Raw genomic sequence first — 17,258 nt, forward strand, 5'->3', positions numbered from 1 at the left:
ATGGGGTCCTCTTTGAAGGTTTTTTCGCGATGTGGAAGTAATGAGGAGCATGCAGCCCACTGCAATATTAAAATACACATTTATTTTGTCAGAAATAAACAACAGCTAAGAACCATATTGTTGTAATCACTTCCAGATGATCCAGAATTGCGTCTTGGTTTCCATGGAGATCAAGATGCGCAGTGCAGCGTCGGAGAAGCTGCAGCTGTCTTCTCTGGTGGCAGATCACGTTGGAGCCGCTCTGAGAAAAAAAAAATCCCCTGAAAAACCGGTATGTTAGAAATACATCAGGAGGGTATTATTAGCTCCAAAACAGCCCTCGTCTGAATCGGGGTGAAAACGGTGAGTGGCGAAGCCTTCCGCTGGAGCCCATGGGTCCTCTCGAATAAAAAATATTTATTTCCTAGTTCCCGGTCATTATATATCCTGGATACACATGATGTTTGTGGGATTAAATGATCCGTTTTCGCGTTGAGAGTTTGAAGTTTGCTTCGTCGATCGCTTTGAAAAAGGTTGAGGGAAAAGCCAAACTAATTCCAAGTGGCATGCGTGACGTCATGCTCCGGCCGTCCTGCAGCGAGCACGCGCGAGTGGAGGGAAACAAACAAACCAACAAACCATCAAACTCTCAACACGACAAATTATCATTTCATTCCACAAACATCATATGTGTAATTCAGAACATATAATGACCGGACCGGGAAATAAATGTTTCACTCTCTTTCTGTCACCACCCCATGCGGACACGCCAACAGCGTTACCTAGGCAACGAGAAACGCCAGTATTTTTCAGATTTTAAAAAAAGAACATTTACCTCATTGAATTAGAACGTGAAAAATCAATGTTGAAAACAAAAAGGACCAAGGGAATAAGATAAAAGCTCAATTTTTTTTTTTTTTTTTTTTTTTTTGCAGGCTGGACCAATCAGACACGTCGCTGTTAAACATGAGGATTATGGGTATTGTAGTCCTTCTCCGTGATGTTACATTGACAATAAAACGTGTTTTCTTAAAATAGAGTTGATATTTCACGGGGCTTTTTGACTCAGCAGAAGCACAGACCACTGCTACACAGTCTGCCTCGGATGGCTGCACTGGTTTGGATATAGGGTTGCCAACTCCCAGAGATTGAAATAAGAACGCCTCTCGCGGGCAGCTGAAAAAAACAAGGTTTTGGGGGGTGAAAAACGCACACATAACAGCATTTTGCCACAGTTATACCTATTACAGACTATAAAAACACATTAGGCTACTGCATTACACCTACAGTGGCAAGACTGCAATAACTCATGATCAGCTTGATCTGTTTGTATTTGAGGCCTACAGTGAGACAGTTATCATTCAAGCATCATCCATCATGGACAGCAGCTCTCAGCCACTGCACCGGACGGTAGAGCAGCTCAGCAGCTCCTTCAGAGGCCGACTGAGACCCTCAGAGCAGGAAGGAGCTACCACAGGCCTCTCATCCCCACCGCTGTCAGACTGTACAATTCTACTGTGTGGAATATAACCTAATCCTGGACATTATAATATCCTGCACCTGCCCTTTCAGAAATTCAGTAACACTTTATCATCCATTCACTCTGCTAAAACATATTGTACTTATTATATCATACTGCATCATATATTGCATATTGTATTGTATATATTGTATATATATATATATATATATATATATATATATATATATATATATATATATATATATATATATATATATATATATATATATATATATCCTGTTACATTTTTAAGGTTCAGGTTGTACATACAGTTAAATCTTCATTGTCTTTAGCTTCTATTGTCCATCCTAGTATGATTTGCACTATAACTTGTTAATTATTGCACCATGCATTACTTTTGCACCCCGCTGTGGGTTCTATGAGCCTATACACATGTAAATTTCTCCACTGTGAGATTAATAAAGTCTTCTATTCCTATTCTATTCTATATTTGTTGCTAAATGTGCAAAATAACAATCAGCTGCTGTCTCTTCTGGATTTTAACATGTTCTTTTTTTTATTTTCAACTAAAAAAGTGCAAAATCAAAACTGAAAAACCTTCTAAACAAAAAAACCAACAAGGTTCCGTTTCTAAACTGAAAACACTCCACAGTCTGCAGCAGCAGACACACATCAATGAACTAAACATGATTATATCCGATATGGAAACGGCACAAACTTACATGTCTCTGGAAGCCACGCTGCGCTGCTGTAATGTTTTGATTTCCTTCCTCCCATGCGCTCTGTGACCAAACTGACTACTGGCCAATGAGCTGCCGTAGCCTCCTAGGAACGGTCTTTTTTTGACCAATGAGATAAGAATGATTCTGTGTTGTCGAGCCATGTTTGTCAGCTCATTGGTCACAGAACGTCAGAGAGCCGGTGAACAATTTACCGTAAGTTTTCAAAAAAAGCGCATGTTCCATTGCTCACGTTTTGACTCTCACAAAAATACGGAACAAAGTGCGTTCCTTTTCAGCTCAATGCGGAACGCACATTTTTACATCCAAATACGGAACGATTCCGTTTTTCAAGGAACGGTTGGCAACTCTATTTGGATAATAATCACATCTTTCTTCAGAATATCGATTAGTCTACATTTGCACTTCCGGGATCTCTGAAACGACCCCCACGGAGCGACGTCGTTGAAGCTGAGAATGCATGTCTCCACCACGCCACGGATTCTAATTGACTTTGAGTGGAGACTGCATGCGTGGTGACAGCACGCATTTTCAGCACTTTGTGTGAAATAAGCACGCAATCTGGGACCCTCTGGTACTCACAATGCGTGCTCATTTCACGCATTTCTGTGAGATCAGGTTGGGCAGAGACCTCTGTCTGTGTCGGGGTCTGGTCCGTTTACGCTGCTTTTAAAAGTTTGTGCAGATTGGAGGTGTTACCGCAGCAGCGAATTACCTTCATGCACACATGATGCAGTGTCTTTGTCTGAAGCTGTGAAATAAGTCCACACAGCGCATCTTTATCCGTCCACCATTGCTTTTCCTCTCTCTCTCTCTAGCTGCTCTGACATGGCAGTGAAGACCAGAGGGAGGAGGGAGCGGCGCAGAGCGCGTTAACGAGCGTCTGAGCACTGAAGTGAGCTGAGGTCCGACAGAGAGGCTGCGCTAACTCTGCCAGAGCAGAAAAAAAAAATCGATTTCAACGTGCTGGTATCGATCGATACCAATACTAACTTTGGTATCGATACTATCTATATTTGGATCGATCCGCCCAGCAGTGGAAGAGCGTTTCCTGTCACTTTCAGAGGTGAAATCATTTGATGCCCAGTCTGCTATGAATGAGCTGCGGCAGCAGATCCAAAACGATCTGGAACCAGAGGACTCCTCAAGCTCCTTCAGAAAGAGACTGCAGACCTGCAACCAGCAGAGTGTGACACTCTTCAGGTCAAACACACAGATGCATCTGCCACTGAGCTGTTTGAGAGAACGACAGCATGAGCCACACTCACCCCATAGAAACAGGAAAACGGAGGCGACTGCAAGTTCACGTGAAATTGAACTCACACACATTGGAAAGAGAGCTCCTTTTCCCTTGTGCTGACAGGATGGGTGGAGAGCCTGAGCAAAAGATTTTGCAGCGTGGATTCATTCAGTCCTCAATGTGAGAACTTCTTGAGTGAATCACACCTGAATGAACCTACAGTGACCTGAAACAGAGGCTGGATCTTCCTCTGGAGACAAGCCGTCTGTGCACAGCTTCCTGGATTCAGACCTGTTTCCCTCTGAATGAGTCATCCAGGTTGTTCCGACAGCGCCGCTCAGCAGCCGCTCATGGGAACGGTCCTTCAGCGTCGGCTGCGTCAAACGAAGGGTCAGAAAAGACTCGACAGTCGTGTCGACTGAAGGAGACGAGCTCCAGCATCTGAGTCACAATGTCTGTCTGACGCAATGCAGGATGGGAATTTAAACTTTTTAATTTTCAAATCAGTATTAAAAACAACCCTGAGCGTATCAGTGATCAATGATAATTGTTAGGAAAAAAAACGATTAGTGAAATAAAGTTTGGAAAAAGTTTAATTTTGAAAAGACAAACACAATCTTTTTTTCTTTTTTTTTAATTCACAAAAGTGTTAAAATTATTTCACATTATTTACATTCTTCCCACATCAAACTACCAAACGAGGCTCATGCTCAGCGTCTGACTGAGTCTGTCAGTTTGAATTACAGCTTTACAGTGAGTGTCTGGAACATTTCAGTTTGACATATTTTCAATTCTTCTAAAATATTGAACCAAAGTAATACAAGTGAAGACACCAAGTTAAAATATTTACTTTCCCAAAATTAAAATGTCGAAGAAAAACAAGCCTGTAAATGAAGAGTATTTACAGCAACAGAAAATAACTTCTAGTAGTTTGTCGTGAGAAACAAAATGCAGAGTAAACAATTTTCACTGTAATGAGCCAAATCAAAGGTGTGCAAGAGTAAGAAATGTTTTGTAACATTCGATATGCATTTCTTAAAAAAGAGATGCACTGATGACACTTATTTAAAGGACCAGCAGAAGTACGAGTACTGAGGTTTAGATACTTGTCAGTTTGAACTCTGCTGCTCCAGATGTCTGCTGATTAGTTACTGGCGTCGTTCCAACTGTCTTTCTCCTCCTCGAAACTTTGACAGAACAAAATTTACAGTCTGTTTTAATTTTGCCATTCGTAATTATATTAAAGAGTCTTCAGATGGTGGGAGTCCTCTCGTCTACCTGCCGGCAAAGTTGCTGACTCAAGACATCGTGCAAGTGAAAAATGGACAAAAAAAGGAACTGGGGGTCAATTCTAGCTTCCTTTAGAACACACCGGGACAGAGATGTGTGTATTTTGAGCAGAGGAGGATCAGAAGGAGAAAGGAGAGAAGGGGAGGACGGAGGAGGGAGCTTCAGGAGAGGCCAGGAGCTGATCGCTCCACGGAGACTCGTCCAGGTTTATCTCCACGAAGGGATCGCTGGAGCGCACTGCTGAGAGAAGACAGACAAGGACGGGAGTCAAACTCTGCTCATCGGGCGTTTCTGTCATAAGACGCTCATTTCAGTCACTGAAAATGGAAAACTCTGGATGCGTTTTGAGGATCCGTTCACGGCGTCCGTCTCATCTTGTGTGCGGCTGTTCTCACCTGGGTTGTTGTTGTTTTCGTTCTGTTGCTGCTCGACGGGATCCAGCAGCAGGTCGATGCTGCTCAGCGGGTCGGCTGCCATGTCGACGGGGTCGTCGCCCGTCGTCGGACCGCTGCCGTCGCCGGCGGGCGAAGTCTCCACGCCGTTTGCCAGGACCGGAGGATTATCTGACGCTGAAGCCCAACAGGAAGAAACGCTGAGTTCAACTGAAGTTCTGACTCAAATCTCAAAATTCTAAGAAAAGAAGCTGGAGAACAGTCAAGACTGAACCTGAAATTCAAGACCCAGTTTTATCAGTGCTGAAACACCAAGTCCTCCTAAACCCAGATTAGCCTTCTTACCGGCGTCTTCGCTGCTGTCCTTGGCCTCCAGTTGCAGACTCGTCCCGTTGGTCACTGGAGGAGGGGGCGGCTCCTCGGCGGACTCCAGATCTTTGAGATTTGGTCGCTCTGACAGAACCGAGTCACACGAGGACAAGTCAGGACCATTTCCAACACGGACGTGTTACTTTTAGGCTTCGTTTCCATGACAATATTTGAAGAGAAGATGCAGCATTTTTGTTTCAGAAAAGTTTAGCATGTTTTTTAACATGGAATCTCACAGAAATTACACATCCATGTAAGCCAGGTAACTAGCAAGTGCTGCAGAAAACAGTCTAAAGATTAAAGCTCGTGTCCGGAGTTTTGAACGAGAGAGTTTTTTTTTTATCCTATGTCTGGAGGTTCCGCCCTTCCTCTGCTTTCATGAGCGACCAAGCCACGCCCCTTTAATTGTGCACGCGAGTTATCTGTCGGGTGAAAATGAGAGCCTCCGAGTCCTACAGCATCCTACATGTTTAGCTGTTTACGGTGGATGTTCAGCAGACAGTGGATATATCCGAGGTAAGTGGTCCGGCTACTGCGTAGCTAACTCTCCTCTGCCTGGGCGAGCGGCTGTGCTCTCTGGCTGCTCCACACTTTGATTGACAGCACGAGAATGCGGAAGCTCGAAGTCTATTGGCTGAAGCTGACCGGCGCTTTTTCGGATAACATGGGGGTCTATGAGACGAAGGCAGGGCTCATAAATAAAATTTTATATTGCTTTATGCTAATATTATATTGTAGTATCGAACCAGACTGACACATTTAAGCTCTGTTAAAAATTGATACATACATTGGAAACGAACGGAAACTCCGGACACGAGCTTTAACAATGCAGAAGACGGACTGTTGTTACGGCTACTGTCAGCTCTGAAACTGCCGAGTCCAGGAGAATCGGGACTGGAACCAGGAGCAGAGTTTCAGAAAAGTTGTGTTTTTAAAAAAGTTCCATTTTCAGGAGCACAGTTGTCATGGCAACCCACTCCCAAAGCGTTGTCATGTAAACCTCGATGTGACTGAGTACAGGCGGAAAACACACCCAGGTCATCCAGGTAAACCGGTTCAAAGGTGCCGGTGGGCTGGACGAGGTCGTTGGAGGGACTCGGGCGCTGCAGCTCGAAGGAGTAACTCTGGAAAAAGCAATGGAGCCATAAAGCGGTGATGAAGTTCAATATCTGGGATGTTTGCGTCTGAACAAGGTTTCTGTCTCACCTTGGAGGCTTTCCTGAGGAAGTAGAGGATGACACACAGGGCGATGATCACCAGGATGATCAGCACCAGGAGGACGTAGGCTGACGCACACATGGAAGAGAGAAAACAGGGAAAATGTCAAAACGATGTCAGAACAGACGTGTAGCGTGAATTTAAAGTTTTAATTGAATATCTTTTGATTTTTCTCATCTATTTTTGATTTTTTTATTCTATTCTCTCATGTGTTGATGCTACTGGAGCTGTGGATTCCCCCTCAAGGATGAACAAAGTATCTACCTGTCTGCCTAATCTATCAATACAACATATGTTGTTTTCATCGTTTCCATGGAAACAGGATGAGAGCTTTCGAAAAGTTCTTCCATGGGAACTGTTTTCAGAGACTGGTGTAAACAGACACCCCAAGGTTTTTTGTGTTTTCACTTGAAATCTTTGTAAATCTTTGTAAACAGAACATCAAACTCAAGCTCAGCTCCGTCTACATGTAAACAACAGCGCCAGCTCGTGGCCCGGCAGGCTGACTGCCTCACTGTGCTTTGAGAAGCCTCCAATTTGGACAAATGTACATAGAGACACAAAGAAAAACACTGCAGGGGGGGGGGGTGTAATAAATCCTGATGTATGGTCTTACCCCAGGATGGAGAACCTCCACCTGCAGGAGGCGCTGAAAGAAACAAACAGAAGGTTGAAAGAAGAATCTCACAGCAGGAATCAGTAACTTTCACAACACTGACAAGAATACAACAAAGAGCATGATGTTATCGTGACAATGGAAAGCTCTTTCCCCAAGTAACTCTTTTATATTTGCTTGAACTAACAACATCTTTCCCAACTCTAGCTATAATGAAAAAAACTGCTGTTATTCTTAAAAGAAAAAAATTAAACTTGAAATTTAAAAAATCCTCATTTTGAAAGAAAGTTTAACTGACAAAAACTCTATACAGATTTTAACATCTGGAGAAAACTGATCTGAATGATGGTAGAAGTGCTAAGATAAGTGTTGTTGTATTCCCCTTTGCAGTTGTAATTATAAAAACATGAAATTATGTTTGTAATTTTCGTCTTAAAGCTGATTTTCTTCACGAAGCGGTGGATTGTGAGCATGAGAGGCAGTTTCAGAGGATCACACGTCTGTGAGCTGTGGTTTGACAGACAGGAAGACAAAGTCGGGCACGGCCGCTCAGTACGTGAGTTTGACGTTGACGTTGTCTTCATGGCAACCGTCGTCACGGGGGGCGGCGGGGTCCGGCCTCGAGTGGCATCGCCGGATCCTTTCGTCGTTACATCAGCGTCATCCTCTGAACTCTGCGAAGGAAGGTTTTTTTATTTTGTACTGAAGCTTAGTTTCAGGAAATAACGGGGCTTGTTGCAGCGTTCTGATTGGCCGATGCAGCAGTTTTCAGTTCAAAAACATTTCCTGATTGAAGCACATGTAGTTGGTTTGGATTGTTGTAGCTTAACAGCACCTCTCTGAAAAATTCTAACATTGTGAGACAGCAAGCAGCAAATTGATCCTAAATGATCAATGTGATTTAGAGTCAAGTCATCGTAATAACAATCCAACATGGCGGTCTGTCCACATGATCGTCCCTGTGGTAACTACATTGTTTTGAAAACATTGTCGTGTAAACGTGAAACTTTTCTGAAATGAAATGTTTTCACTTGAAACTTTCCTGTGTTTATGGGGTCTTAGACATTGATACCTTTGGAAATCGAATCACTTGAATTTGGATGAAAACTCTAAATTTCAGACCTGAAATCAATATAGTTTTTGCTTCTTTGTCAGACATTCTAGATGTGTTCTCCCGGTCCAGTGACAGATGTTGAACCAGCAGACTGGTGAGTGGACTTACGGTCGCGTTTTCACCCGGTAACGCCGGACTGAGAGAGGACGGCTCGGGGAACGACTGGTTGGTATCTTTGTAGTACGTTGGTTCCGGGTTTGGGAACGGTTCAGAGGTGGTCGCGTTGACGCCTGCAACGATAAGGTCAGCCAGGTCCTCAAAATATCAAAATTACAACAAGTACTGCAGGAGAGCAAAATCAGAAGCTTCCAGTTCAATCTGGGGAGTGTTTTAAAAAGGCTGTTTTCAGTAACTCAAAGCTCCAGAAGCACAATGAAATATTCCATTTTCACTCTGATTTACTGTAAAGGATGTAAACCCATTTAAAAAGGCTCCACAGTCATCAAGCTAAAAGCCTGAATATGGTGGTTTTTGATCTGTTCTCCATTGTTCAGGCCTGATTTAGCTTCTTCACACGTCTACCTCTGATCGAGTCACGAAGCAAAGCCGTGAATTTTGTCACATCCTTGTGTAACGGTTGTATGTTATTGAGGTGTCCAACACACTCGACCGTACCTTCCATCTCTTCATCCTCAACTGGTGAGACGGTTCCATTCTGTCCTCGACAAGTAGAAGAAATGACAAGAACTGGAAGAGTGGGAGAAGAGATAGAGCAGCCGGTGGTTATGATGGTCCAACAAGTTAGATCAGCTAGAGGGAGGAAGATGCTCTACAGTCTGGATGTTAGCGGAGGAAGATGCTCTATAATTTTGATTTTAATCATCCGAACATTTTATGGGTTGTTTTTTTTTTTTATGTTTTTGTAAACAACAGAAAACCAGAGGTCAGCCATCTTTGTTTTATGTGGGAGAATGTAAATATATGAAGAATGTCTCAAAATTCAAGAAAACAAAAAAAGAAAAGCAGCATGTTCCTGTCTCCCCTTCAGTCCTGCTCTCGTTGTCTGTTCCTGCATCGGCTGCTGAAGAGCTGATCTTCCCCAGAAGTTTCACATCATTCATCGTCACGGTGAAAAGAGGGAGATTTTTTTTTCTACAGTTTATCTGTAAAAGTACATTTCACATTTTTTGACTTTTTCCCCATTTTCTATCTGAGAGCAGAGCAGACACTCAGCGCGTGTTGCTCAGTTCAAAGGATTATGGGGCGTTGCTTCCCATGACTTCCTTTCTAAATTTAACCAGGTTGCTTCTGTATTTCTGCTGTTTTATCATCATCTGTCATCGTTTATCTGTCGCCATCGTGGCGTACTGTTTGTAACACCGATGCTACAGTCTCCCACACCCCTCTGAGTTCCACATCGTTCATGCTGAGAACATTAGAAGTTTGACTTGAACTCCAGAGCGAGAGATCTTCCTATCTCTGCTGTCGATGCTACACTATTAATGATCCGTGGTGAGAGTTGAACCCAAATGTCATTGGGAATCTGATAAAGTAACCAAAGAGGAGAACAGATCCAGGTAAAGGAGGACGTATCAGCACTTTAATTACCAGCGAGCTCAGTCTCTCAGTCCGTAATCTACCGTATGCGTAACGCAGTGTGTAAATCGACCTACTCAGCAGAGTTCTGTACTGGTGGAGGAGAAGCAGTGTTTGCGTAACGATTATAAATTTGGCTTCATGTCATTTGATAAGTCCTCGTATTTGGACTCAGTATGGGGAAGTAGCTCGAGGTTGGCGCCCCTACTGAGACGCTTCGGTGTATCTATCAGCGTACGTCTATTTATTGCTTCATCCATGCGGTGAACCTCTACCAGTCTTTCAGTGCAGCTCTCTGAGTGCAGGTCTGGAACTGAATTCTGATGTAACCCGGCGGCTCCTGAAGGCCACGACGTGAGACCCGGGGCCTGAAGAGACCTGAGAAACCTGCTCCCTGAAGGCGTCGGGTCAGACTCACCGAGGCAGCAGAGGCGAATCCACGGCTTCATGTTAGGGATGAATTTCTGTCTGGCTGCGACCATCAGCGAGGATTTTCTTTATTTCATTTCCTCTTTGTCACCGCCGCCTTTCTGGACAGAAACTCTCACTTGTTACCAACTCCTCCCCTTTTCTTCTCTCTTCTGTCTCTCAATTTCCTCTGATTCTGACTGACGAATAGCGACGTGTTTCCACTTGAAAATTTGTCACATGAATGGGATGCAAGTTGGTTTGTTGATCCTCTTGACACTTTTTGACACTCTTTCACTTTTTGTTGATTTATTTGCATAAAAGCAAGCAGCAAGTGTTGAAAACCTGACATATGGACAGGACCTGTGATACTGTCACCATGTTTGAATGAACCAGATTCATCAGACACGTTTTATTTGTGTTCTCTTCTTTTTGCATACATACATTCGATTCAATCTAAAGTTTAAACTTTCCCCTAACCCTGCGCAGCGCGCTCTGTGCAGCTTCAGCCTGTAAATCTTTCGGTAGCATTCAGTGTTCAGGAACTGAGTCATCGACCGCAGACACAGGATGCCGGCTCGGTTTCTACCCGCTCACCTCTGCACTCGCTCCTGTCAGATTTCAAGTTTCTCTAAACAGTCTGAAGAAGAAATATTTAGCTTCGTGGCAGGTTTAAAAAAGGACCATAAAGAAATCTCTGTTGACTCATTCTTAATTTTGGTGGATTTCAGAAAAAAAAATTGAAGACTCCTTGTCAGTACTCCTGGTCCCAGTCCCGATTCCCCAGGACTTGGTAGTTTTAGCATTGACAGTGACCATAAAAACAATGGAACTCGGTGGTCTATCCACGTGAATGTCCATTTTCTCCAACTGTTGATGTTTACACTGGTGTATTGTTCTCTGCAGTGTGTGTGTGTGTGTGTGTGTGTGTGTGTGTGTGTGTGTGTGTGTGTGTGTGTGTGTGTGTGTGTGTGTGAGTGGTTTCATGACAGAACCAACAAACAGCAATAACTAGTGGACCAACATGAAAGCTACATAGCTGTCAGCTGTTTCTGTGCTAACTGTAGTGGTGGGCTGATCGATCCAAATATCGATAGTATCGATACCAAAGTTAGTATTGGTATCGATCGATACCAGCACGTTGAGATCGATATTTTTTTTCTGCTCTGGCAGAGTTAACGCAGCCTCTCTGTCGGTCTTCAGCTCACTTCAGTGCTCAGACGCTCGTTAACACGCTCTGCACCGCTCCCTCCTCCCTCTGCTCTTCACCGCCATGTGAGAGAGAGAGAGAGAGAGAGAGAGAGAGAGAGAGAGAGAGAGAGAGAGAGAGAGAGAGAGAGAGAGAGAGGAAAAGCGATGATGGACGGATAAAGATGCGCTGTGTGGATTTATTTCACAGCTTCAGACCAAGACACTGCATCATGTGTGCATGAAGGTAATTCGCTTCTGCGGTAACTCCACCAGTCTGCACAAACTTTTAAAAGCGGCGTAAACGGAGCAGACCCCGACACAGACAGAGGTCTCTGCCTGAGGTTTTCAACAGAAGCCTCCAGAACATCCAGGGAGCTGTTTGAGAGAAGCCAAGTTAAGATTTTGGTATTTCTAGCATAATTTGCCGTTGCTTTTCAATTGGTGGTCAAAGATGTCATTTTAGCAGTGATTAAACTATTTTCATATATTTAGTCAATTGAAATAAATCCTGATGGTGTTAATGGAACTAAAAAAATATAATATATATCAAAGGTGGTGGTGAATGACAGCCAGCTGTAGTTTACAGTATATTTACACTAATGACTGGAGTTGTTTAATGTGGTTCAGCATGTGACTCTGAAGATGCTGTGTCTTGACACAGCTTGTGTGTTTTTAAAGTTTTGTTTATCGTGTTATTGTTGTGCATTTTCAGGTTGTTTTTAATGTATATACTGTAGTATAACTGCTCACAATATCCAGGGGCAAAAAGCAACCTCAGGGTATAACTCATTGACAAAAGAGCAAAGAGCCAAGAGTACTTTGCACCTTATTTGCACTAATGACTTTTTTTCATAAATACCTGTGGGTAATGGGACTTTTTGTTGTACTGCTTATACTGATACATTTTTTTAAATTATATTTTCAGTATTGACATTTTCTGTGTGTGAAAAAAGCAAAAGGAATTATTTTTATTGAAATGTTGATATTGTTGTAGTAATCTTGTGTTTTTTGATAAAAACTGTTCTTTGATTTGGTTAAAATCTTGGTCCCGTGTTTTATTTTCCAGGTGAGGTGATTACAAATAGCTCCTCTCTCTCTCTCAGCTCACTCAGGCTCACTGTGCAGCTCTCCTTCTCCTTCTGCTGATCAGACAGACAGACTGGTTCATTAATGGCAAATTTAAGATGAGGAACAGGAGCAGGAACTGTTAGGAGCTACTTCAGAGCGTCAGACAGCGAAACTGCTACCTGTGATGTACGTAAAATAAAAATGAAAACTTTTTTTTTTTTTTTTTTAAACCTAGTAAAAAAAAGTATCGGTATAGGTATTGGTATTGGCGATACTGGCCCAGTATTTACTTGGTATCGGGATCGATACCAAAATTGGGAGTATCGCCCACCTCTAGCTAACTGTACAAATTCAAAAGGTTGCAGTGTAAACAGGGAACTTTTCTGAAATTCAAAAACGATGTTTTCTCTTGAAACTGTTGTTGATTCATTTTATTTTCATTTAATTTAATTTAATTCTTTTAATTTAATTTAATCTTAATTTTAATGTTTTAATTATTTTAGCATTCTGAGTAATGCATTCTGTTACTGAATTGTGTCAGTGAATGGGTGGATGGGTTGCTTTTTTTTAACAGTTTCTTTCTAAGGATATACATATAACCAGAAAAAATAATAAATGTATTGGATGAGTAGAGAAAATTTAAAAAAAAAAAGTTGCAAACTGGGGATAAATAAAGTCTTTTTTTTTCTCATTCGGAGTTTGAGAAGTTGCCCTGTCCAAGATGGCGGCGACGCGGACGCACTTTTTCCCGTGACGTCACTTCCTGGAACCGGACCGGATGTAGAAGAGCGAGTTCCCTCTTGTTGTTTACGTGCGGGAGGGGAGGACGCGATGGACGCCTCGAAGAAAGCCGCTCTGGTGGCGGTTCTCACTCGGTACAAACAGCTGCAGGCCAGACACCTGCTGCACGTGCAGAAGCTGCACGAGGAGGACCGGAAACGGAGGAGGTACGCCCCCGTTACCACCTGGCTGAATGTGCGAAAGTAGGACTGTTGCGAGGTCTTTAACCCTTGACTGTGCGTGTGGCCAAATCTGGCAACTTCTTCACTCCACTTCAGCTTTTTAGTTTTTTTCATTCATGGTTTACAAGCAGGATTATGGGATTTTTCTGTGAACATACAATAACAAAACATGACTCTTCAAACTCAAACATTGACATAATGTGTCTTCCTGAGTTTTTAACATACTCATAATGCAACACTTCACTATATTTTGCATTGTAAAAATTGGCTTTGTGTTCATAATGGTTCGGTTTTGTGAAAATATAGACCTTTTCATCACGTGTACTCCGTGCAACAAAGAATACTGGAGATATGCTGATAATTTTGACTATCATTTTTTAATATTGTGATTGTAGCCAGTTGTCAATATTTTATGACATGATCTTCAATGGTGCATCAACTTTCTGAGGTGATTTTATACACGGAATACCACTTAAATGCTGAATATGAGGAAAGAGTAATTGCCTTTTTTTTTCTCCAAAACTTCAAATATAAATTCAGCTCAAGGTATTAGTTTTAGGTAACTTTAAAACTTGTAGGCAGTTCCTCCATGAAAGTTCTGTTGAGCTTGTCAAGTTTTTAATCTTAAATCACAATACGCTGAAAAGATTTTATAAAATCAGTTTCAACTTAAATCTGTCAAATAGGCTAAATCAGAAATATCAAAACATGCTCTGGCTGCATTCCCAATAATCAAACTTATTGAGAACAGACGGTGGAGTCAGTGGAAATGATTCATATCTAAATGTTCAAACACTCAAGCAATGTTTTGGGAAGGCAAACAGAAAAAAATAACACTTGCATATTAGCTGAGTTTAGTTTTTTTTTTTATATAGTTTTTTTAATGTTGTAAAGTGTAAACCAATACGAGTCATGTCAGCTCACATCTACTGTATCAGTCAAAAATGTCAGAAGCATGACTGAACAGTAACTTGTTGTTGCACATTCTTCAACTAAACTGAAGCTTCCCAAACACACACGAGAGTAAATACATAGAGAGAAATATTGGACCAGTTTTACTGATCAGACCGATAAAGATAAGTTAAAAAAAAAACACTGATTTGAACCGTTATGTACTGTGCATCTTTAAGGTTTTAAGTTTAAACCCAATTGTACCAGTCGACACACTGGAGATGAAACTGGGATCAATCTATTCCTCTGACTCACTGGTTGTTTTATTAAAAAAAAAAAAAAAAAAATTGATTGTTTATTTGATCATGTTTTTGATTGAGAGTTTGAATTATTGATGCCAGCTTGTGTCTCTCCGCAGGGCGGCCATCTTGGCTTTGCTTCAGTCCCGGCGGATGAGCAGCCTGAGGACGGGAACGGAGTGGGAGGCCATGCTGAGCATGGATGACCACACGTTCACCCGTCACTTCAGAATAGCTAAGTACCAATACGAGTACCTCCTGGCGAAGCTCCAGGAGGGCGGGCTGAAGAGCGAACACAGCCAGGGAGTGCCGCCGATACCGGCGCCCAAGAAGCTGCTGATGTTCCTCTGGTTCATGGCCAACCGCAGCGGCCTCCGGGTGCTGTCCGACAAGTTCGACGTGTCGCAGTCGTCGGTGCACCGCGTCACGCACCAGGTGCTCACCGTCATGCTGGGCCTCGGCTCCGACTTCATCGCCTGGCCCAACGGCTCCCAGAAGAGGGCCTCGGCCGTCGCCTTCCGCCGCATCTGTGGACTGGATCGGGTCATCGGGGTGATCGACGGCTGCCACATCAAGCTCCAGAGACCGTCCGAGAGGGGCGGGGACTTCATGAACCACAGGTCCTACTACTCCGTCCTCCTCCAGGGCATCGTCAACGAGCAGGGGCGCTTCATCGACGTGTTTGCCGGGCTGCCGGGGATGGTGCAGGACGCCAGGATGTTGACTGAATCGCATTTCTACCCCGAGTCGCAGGAGAAGATGGGGGAGTACTTCTTACTGGGGGACAGTGCCTACGCCGAGCGGGCCTTCCCCTTCATCATAACGCCCACCCAGGACGACGGCACGCTGAGCGAAGCGGACCTGAGGAGGAATACAAAGATAAGCCAAGGCATGAGCATCGTGGAGCAGGCCTTCGGCAGGATGAAGTGCAGGTGGAAGCGTCTGCGGGACCTGCAGACCACCCGCCTGGACCGGGTCGTCATGATCATCCTGGCCGCCTGCTGCCTGCACAACCTGTCTCTCGGTACTTTTGATGTGTGTCAACACTATCCGCACGACTGTCCCAGGCAAGACGACGACAACGTGTAGCCCAACGCTCCATTCTGGCCATCACTCAGCGGTTTAACCTCTTTTCCACCACCCCAGAAGTTACGGTCACTTCCCGTCTCAGTGCTCGGAATTCGTGAAAAAGCAAACCTGCCCAAATCAGAATCTTTAAACTATTCATCCAGAAATGTTCCCAGTTCAAAGTGAACTCCACATGTCCAAATGTAACTTTGTAAATATTTCAAAGTAAATTAATCAGTCATGAATATCCACCCTTAAAGTAGAACTATGCAAGATTTGCTTTAGCGCTCCCCCTACTGGTCTCCTGTGAAAGCTCACTGTCGTAAATGTCCTCCACATCACCCCCCCCCCCCCCCCCCCCCCATCCCCGCCCCGTGTGCAGAGAGCGTCCCACTCCCGTTTCCTTTTGTTTTCCGCCCGTTAGACAAGTTTTTTTTTTTTTCTCTTTTTGGTTCTGCCATCCGTTGCTAACGCTACCGAGGGTTTCATGTTTGTTTTACGCACTTCTATATTTGTACTCCCGTATGAGCGCCGTAAGTTGTAGTCGGGTCCGATCCTCTGAAAATTGCAAGCACTGTTTTCAGGACACAGACCCCGGGGGGAGTGAAGGGACAGGCGAATTACCGTGACAAGTCTTTGTTTACCCCCACAGGGATTCTGAAAAACATTCATTGAGGTAAAAAAGTTGCATAGTTCTGCTTTAACACCCCAAAATAATAACCAAGGTGAACCAAGAATCATGGGAGATCCATGACATCATTCAAAATGACGCTGTGATGAATCGCGGTTATTCCCAGTATGAACGAATCATTCAAATCCCGGCTTGCTCAATCGCCGGTGGCTCGACAGCTGTAGCAGGAATGACTCTGTGAACAAGTTGATGGACGTTATGATGCAAGAGTCACTGGTCAGTGAAGTGACTTACGGGTTTTGAATGATTCATTCAAACTGCAGCATCTTTCAGGTTGTAAGAATTCCCAGGTTTAACTCATCCACACACAGGGAGAACATGAAAACTTGTTAATAAATCCTGTCCAACACATGTTTTTTTTCTGTATATTTTCATCCACAGATGTGTCTAATAAATACATTAAACGTCAAGTTTTGTTACCGTTTGGGTGCTGAATGTCCTTGAATGTTGCTGTAAACATTAGCTGCAGGCTGTGGACTCAGGACGGAGCCCAACATTTCCAGGAGTGGTTACATCCCGATGCGGTCCGTGGTTCTCTAACAGGTCCACCGCTGTGGTGTAAATATGTTTCGATCCTCATCCTCCACCGTTCCAGCGTCATCTCCCTGCAGAGCTGACAGGAAGAGGCTGTCAGCTCCGTCACTGAAGGAGGAGGACTGCCGTTGGTGCCAACAGGGGTAAGAAGTCAGCTCTGGGTCTGGTT

The 17,258-nt window shown here is 43.6% G+C and overlaps 2 protein-coding genes across 4 annotated transcripts; one reads left to right on the plus strand and one right to left on the minus strand.

Annotated features, from left to right (window-relative positions):
* Nucleotides 1–4,027: 4,027 nt before the first annotated feature.
* Nucleotides 4,028–10,522, minus strand: LOC115381515 (uncharacterized). Of its 2 annotated transcripts, none has more exons than XM_030082985.1 (10): nucleotides 10,396–10,522; nucleotides 9,057–9,128; nucleotides 8,550–8,671; nucleotides 7,884–8,001; nucleotides 7,328–7,360; nucleotides 6,700–6,779; nucleotides 6,527–6,617; nucleotides 5,470–5,577; nucleotides 5,128–5,301; nucleotides 4,028–4,969 (listed from the first exon to the last, which is right to left on the minus strand). In XM_030082985.1, exons 1-10 carry the CDS (start codon nucleotides 10,457–10,459, stop codon nucleotides 4,851–4,853), a joined length of 981 nt encoding a protein of 326 aa, XP_029938845.1. In that variant the 5' UTR covers nucleotides 10,460–10,522; the 3' UTR covers nucleotides 4,028–4,850. The 2 variants fall into 2 exon arrangements, with proteins under 2 accessions (XP_029938845.1, XP_029938838.1); XM_030082978.1 differs by having other exon boundaries at nucleotides 4,028–4,972.
* Nucleotides 10,523–11,725: 1,203 nt separating this feature from the next.
* On the plus strand, nucleotides 11,726–16,232 carry LOC115381444 (protein ALP1-like). 2 transcript variants are annotated; one of them, XM_030082821.1, is made up of 3 exons: nucleotides 11,726–11,820; nucleotides 13,343–13,591; nucleotides 14,916–16,232. In XM_030082821.1, exons 2-3 carry the CDS (start codon nucleotides 13,476–13,478, stop codon nucleotides 15,883–15,885), a joined length of 1,086 nt encoding a protein of 361 aa, XP_029938681.1. In that variant the 5' UTR covers nucleotides 11,726–11,820; nucleotides 13,343–13,475; the 3' UTR covers nucleotides 15,886–16,232. The 2 variants fall into 2 exon arrangements, with proteins under 2 accessions (XP_029938681.1, XP_029938690.1); XM_030082830.1 differs by lacking the exon at nucleotides 11,726–11,820 and adding an exon at nucleotides 12,801–12,830.
* The last annotated feature ends 1,026 nt before the right edge of the window (nucleotides 16,233–17,258 follow it).

The sequence above is a fragment of the Salarias fasciatus genome, chromosome 3 (assembly GCF_902148845.1).
Source record: "Salarias fasciatus chromosome 3, fSalaFa1.1, whole genome shotgun sequence".
Taxonomy (NCBI): Eukaryota; Metazoa; Chordata; class Actinopteri; order Blenniiformes; family Blenniidae; genus Salarias; species Salarias fasciatus.

Excerpts from the sequence above, each read along its gene's own strand:
- LOC115381444 (XM_030082821.1), top strand. The coding sequence starts at position 13,476 with ATGGACGCCTCGAAGAAAGCCGCTCTGGTGGCGGTTCTCACTCGGTAC. Across the intron at positions 13,592-14,915 it reads GAGGACCGGAAACGGAGGAG|GGCGGCCATCTTGGCTTTGC; the intron begins GTACGCCCCCGT and ends GTCTCTCCGCAG.
- LOC115381515 (XM_030082978.1), bottom strand. The coding sequence starts at position 10,459 with ATGGTCGCAGCCAGACAGAAATTCATCCCTAACATGAAGCCGTGGATT. Across the intron at positions 8,672-9,056 it reads TGAGGATGAAGAGATGGAAG|GCGTCAACGCGACCACCTCT; the intron begins GTACGGTCGAGT and ends TTATCGTTGCAG. Across the intron at positions 6,780-7,327 it reads TGGAGGTTCTCCATCCTGGG|CCTACGTCCTCCTGGTGCTG; the intron begins GTAAGACCATAC and ends TGTGTGCGTCAG.